At 39.1% G+C, this 5,609-nt stretch overlaps 1 protein-coding gene across 1 annotated transcript; it reads right to left on the bottom strand.

Moving 5' to 3' along the window:
* Positions 1–4,522: 4,522 nt before the first annotated feature.
* Positions 4,523–5,239, bottom strand: LOC113279831. The gene has a single exon (XM_026528483.1). It carries the CDS (start codon positions 5,237–5,239, stop codon positions 4,523–4,525), a length of 717 nt encoding a protein of 238 aa, XP_026384268.1.
* Between the last annotated feature and the right edge of the window lie 370 nt (positions 5,240–5,609).

Below are 5,609 nucleotides of genomic sequence, written 5' to 3'. Positions count from 1 at the left end.
TTGGGGTTTCAGTGTAGGAGGTTGCTTTAGCAATCCTCCTTTCGTCCTCATAGGGATAAAATAGACCCATGTCAATGGTTCATTTAAGCTATCTGAATACATTCTTTATACCATTCCAATGACGCTGCGTTGGCACTGAGCTATATCTAGTTAATAAGTTTACTAAGAATAATATATCAGGTCGAGTACATTGCGCTAAGTACAATAATGTGCCTATTGCACTTAGGTAGATAATTTCAGCTCCCAATACCTCTTCGCCATCTTTGTTTGGAAGAAATGGATCCTTTTGTACATCTAAACTTCAACCAATCATGGGAGTGCTAGCAAGATGCACATTGTCCATATTGAATTGCCTGAGTATCTTATGGACATATGCAGACTGGTGGATTAATATTCCACAAGATTGGTGTTCTAGTTCGAGTCCTAGACAAAACCGAGTTTTCCCAAGATATTTCATCTCAAATTCAGATTTCAGATAACTTGCGGTTTCTATTATTTCATCAAGAGTACCTATTATGTTCATATCATCAACATAAATAGCTATAATTGCAAATCCGGAACTTGTTTTCTTTATAAATACGCGGGGGCATAACTCATTATTTGTATATCCCTTCCCGATCAAATAATCACTTAGATGGGTATACCACATCCGCCTGATTGATTTAATCCGTAAAGTGAGCGTTTCAAATTAATAGAAAACGCACTTCGTGGTTTAGAGTTAATTGATTCGGGCAATGGAAGTCCATCAGGAACTTTCATGCATATCTCTGGATCTATATCCCCATAGATATATGATGTAACTACATCCATAAGCTGCATTTCAAGTCCTTCTGAAACTACCAAGCTAACTAAGTAGTGGAACGTTATGACGTCCATTACGGGAGAGTATGTTTCCTCATAATCAATTCCAGGGCGTTGTGAAAAACCTTGCACTACAAGGCGAGCCTTATACCTCAAGACTTCATTCTTCTCATTACGCTTTCTGACAAATACCTATTTATGTCCTACGGGCTTTGCACTTAGTGGGGTTAGCACTACCGCACCAAATACCCGTCTCTTTGCCAGTGAATTTAATTCTTCCTGGATTGCAACTTCCCATTTAGGCCAGTCTTTTTTTTTTTTTTGACATTCTGCAATAGAGCGTGGTTCGATGTCATGGTGCTCAATGATCTCTTAGGCAACAGTGTATGCAAATGCATCATCAATCTGTGTGGAGGGTCTTTACATCAATACGTATGCACTCTCATAATCCATAGAGATTTATTTGTTTTCTGGAATCATTTCAAACATCGGAGCGTCCTCCAGTATTGATTCATGGACATAACTATAATCATAGACAATTTCATGAGAGGGATTATTTGTATTGATGATAAATGAATCGGGTTGTGCCTTACTCACTATTTTCTTCCTTGTGTGAGTATCCATCGAACCAGGTGGTCTTCCCCTCTTCCTTTGGGGGGGCACGACCTCAGCTTCACTTCCACCAAGTGTAGGTTTGACACCTCTATATAAGGTTCCTTTTACCGTATTAGGGATTTCTAACCTTGCAGGTAAGCTTGCAGCTGGTATGTGTGATCTGTCACTTTAGCAATATCAGTGAATGCATCAAGCGTTGAGTTTGCCACATTCTGAAGATCAATAATTCTTTGCACTTCACTTTCACATTGTGAGGTGTGGGGATCAAGATGAGACAAAGTGGGGACACACCACGACAATTCATGTCGTTCCCTTAGGAAATCCTTTTCCATACTTCCCCCTAACTATGGGAAGGTTGTCTCATCAAAGTGACAGTACGCAAACTTAGCGGTAAAAAGATCACTTATCAAAGGTTCCAAATAGCGGATAATTGTTGGGGATTCATATCCAACATACATACTTAATCGTCTTTGGGGACCCATCTTAGTACGCTGTGGGGGCGTAATAGGCACGTATACAGCACAACAAAAAATAAATAAATGTGAAATATCAGGCTCATATCCAGTTACCAACTGGCACGCAGAAAATGGTTGGCTAATAGTGGGTCTAAAGAGAATAAGTACTGCTGCATGCAATATGGCGTACCCCAGGCACTAATAGGCAGGTTGGAACGCATAACCAATGCCCTAGCTATCATCTGTAACCTTTTGATGGTAGCTTCTGCAAGACCATTTTGAGTGTGTACTTGGGGTACATGGTGCTCTACGTCAATTCCGATAAACATAAAAAAATCATCAAATCCTTTAGATGTAAATTCTCCAGCATTATCAAGTCTGATAGACTTGATTGGATAATCAGGGCGGTGAGCCCTCAAACGTATAATTTTTGCTAGGAGCTTTGCAAAGGCAACATTTCTTGTGGATAGTAACGCAACGTGTGACCGAAGGGTCGAAGCATCCACCAGGACCATAAATTACCTGAATGGTCCGCACTCTGGATGTATAGGTCCACAAATATCACCTTGTATTCTTTGTAAAAATGGAATGTTTTGTTTTGTATCTTTAGCATAGGATGGTCTCGCTCCTGTCTTTGCTAAATAACAAGCTTTGCAAAATGAATGGTGTGCTTTAGACAAAGTCCACGAAGTAGAATGAGAGAGATGTTGCACATCAGCTGCTTTAGATGGAAGTGGTGTTGGCAGTCGTTGTTACTTTGCACTGTAACTGTCTTTTGTCTCATTTTACTTTCCACTCGAAAGAAAGGATGTCCGTGTGAGTTCTTTAAAACACGGATCATCATGTCACAACCTGGGTGCCCCAAGCGGTCGTGCCAAAGCTTGTATAAGTCACTGTCCAACAGTTCATCGTTGGTAACAATATGTGATTCGATAATCCGAATAGTGGTAGTGTACAAACCACTAGAGTGACTCATTAATTTGTTAAAACATCGACAAGGTGGAGATTGTTAGATAATTGTCGGTGTTTTGGAAGGTTCCGGAAAATTCCGGAACATACTAGAAATCCTTAGTGCAGAGAAACACAAGGTTTCCTAGTTTAGGTTGATTTCCATATTTATATAGGTTACCTAAATAACAATAGGTTTCCTAGTTCGTTAGAGTTTCCTTTTCGAAGGAGACTAATTATTGGGAATCAAGTTTGTGACTCCTATATAAGGAGGTCTAGGCTATGGAATTCTCAATGGAAAAATCAGTAGAGAATTAGAGAATACACAATGTAGTTCTCTAAGGATTCTAGGGATTCCATCCCACCTCCTGGGGTGGAGTTTTAGGAAAAGAGAGGGACCATTCTCGGGTGTTGTAAGATACACCGTTGGTGTTGAAAGAGTACATCGTTATGGTTTTGGGGAGATGTGGAAGACATCGTTTAGTGAAGAAAATATCGTCTTGTTCGTTGATAGTGGAACATCATCTTTGGTGTTGGAGATACGTCGTTTAGAAGGAGATCATCTCGGTTATATGAGATAAGTATTATCTTTTTTGGTTAGACATTATTCGGTAATGTTGGAGTGTTTTGTTCAAGAGAGTTATTTTAGGGTTTATGATCAACACAATGTTGGATCGTGGTTTGTTGATTGATTCACCAATCGTTAAGTGTGTAATTCTCTATTTAGTGGTTCCATAATAATGAAGAAGTCGTAACCGTTTGGATGGATGTAGGCATATTGTCGAACCACGTTAAGTCTTGTGTGTTTTACTTATTGCTTCTAATATGTGTTTGCATCGTTTATCTTTCATTCTACGTCGATCCAAAGATTTAGTGTCTTGTGGCTTAATTCTATTTGGATTTCCCTAACAAGTAGTGCGGTTAGTTTGGCTATCTCCCACAACATAATTTCTCTAAAATGCATTTTCTTCCACATGTATTAGAGATAATATTTACATTTTCAATTCCATTTTCACAGTGAGTTTGCAAGTGATAACCATTTGCACAGATATCTTTGAAGCTCAACAAGGTACGGTTAGCTCTTGGTGCATATAAAGCTTCTGTAACTTTAATCATTGTGCCATTTGGCAACAAAAATTGAGCATTACCTCGCCCAATGATCACATGTGATGATCCAATCATCGTAGTCACAGAGGATTTATAAGGAATTAAGTCAACAAATAATTGTCTATTTCTTAAAATAGTGTGTGTGGTGCCACTATCAGCTAGGCACTCAATCTCTTCTGAGGATGCCATTCCTGCAAGTAAATGGTACTTCAGAGAATTCAGTTATATAATGCAATCATGCAATAGATTATCACAGTAAAAATTAAATCCAAAGAATAATAAGTACCCATAAAAATTAAAAACCACTGATCCATCAACAAAAAACGATAATTTAAGACTACCTAACATTGTTTAAGTCATCAAAAGAAATATTTAAACCAAAGTCTGCTAAACCACAGAGTAAGAAAATAGACAAATTTTTAGGATCAAAGGATAAAAAAAAAACAATCAATCAAAGTCAGGTGTTTCCATAAGGGCATGGTTCTTGTTGCCCTGGAAGTATGAAATGGTGAAGTTGACATCTGGGGTATGATCATGTTCTTCCACACAGTGAGCTTCTTGATCTATAGATTCACGGTACTTTTTGTAGCTGGATGCTACTTGGCACTAGCCTTGCATTGTTGGTACCAATGTCCGGAGATTCCACACCTGTAATACGGTGCATTTCCATTCTCTACCTTCTTAGGTGTGGGTTTCTTATGTGTTTTCTTAACAGTGTTGCCCCTACCACTAGGTCCATAAGTAACATCTCTAGACCAAGTATTTGAATGGCCTCCACGCCAATGGCCCCTTCCACGATGACCCTTTTGTCCTCTTCCACGTGGGTTATTATCCCCACGTGAGTATGGAGCATGAGAATATGAATCAACATTTTTAACCCTCTTTTCTTTGGGGTGTTTTCCTTTGTTATACTTGCCATAGTTAGCCTCGGGAATTTTCTTCTTCCCGGGCGCTCTAGCATTGTTGTTTGCTAGAACTTCATTATGCCTTTCGGCCACCTGCAATAAGTTGATCAACTTGCTAAAACTTATTATTCTCTTATTAATAACCTCTATGCGATATTGGTTGGCTAGAATAACAGATGACAAAGGAAAAGTAGACAATGTCTTTTGAATCATATCTTTATCGGTGAGTTTTATCCCACAGAAGTTAAGGAGTGCTTGTAGCTTAAGAATGTCTTTCTGGAAACCACCTACCTTCACATAATTAAGAAACCGGATGTCATTCCACTGTTCATTCAACTGTGGGAGAAGGGAATCCTCGATGTTCCCAAAACGGCTTGCTAGTGCATCCCACAGTTCTTTAGGACACATTATGTTGGTATGCCCAAAGGAGATTACGGTCAATATGTGCCTTCAAATATCGGAGGGATTCAGCCTTTTCTTTTTCAGTTTCTGAGGCAGCATCTTTGTCAGTAGAGGGTTTGATGGTGTGGGTGCATTCTTTTGCTACAAAAGCGATCTCCACATCACTCATCCAATGGTGATACTCAAGTCCATCTGTGTCCAACAGTACAAATTCTTGCCGGATATATTCCGTCTTGCTCATCTACATAAGACAAGGTTGAAGGACATTAGTATGACTAATTCCGGTATTGTATTCCCAAAGACCAAGTTTCTTAATGGCCAATGAAGTGAGAAACCAAATTTCTTTGTGGTTTTTAAAGTATTCTGGTTGAGTCAA

Source organism: Papaver somniferum, chromosome 5 (assembly GCF_003573695.1).
Source record: "Papaver somniferum cultivar HN1 chromosome 5, ASM357369v1, whole genome shotgun sequence".
Lineage (NCBI taxonomy): Eukaryota > Viridiplantae > Streptophyta > Magnoliopsida > Ranunculales > Papaveraceae > Papaver > Papaver somniferum.
This window is presented reverse-complemented; position numbering and strand designations above follow the sequence as displayed.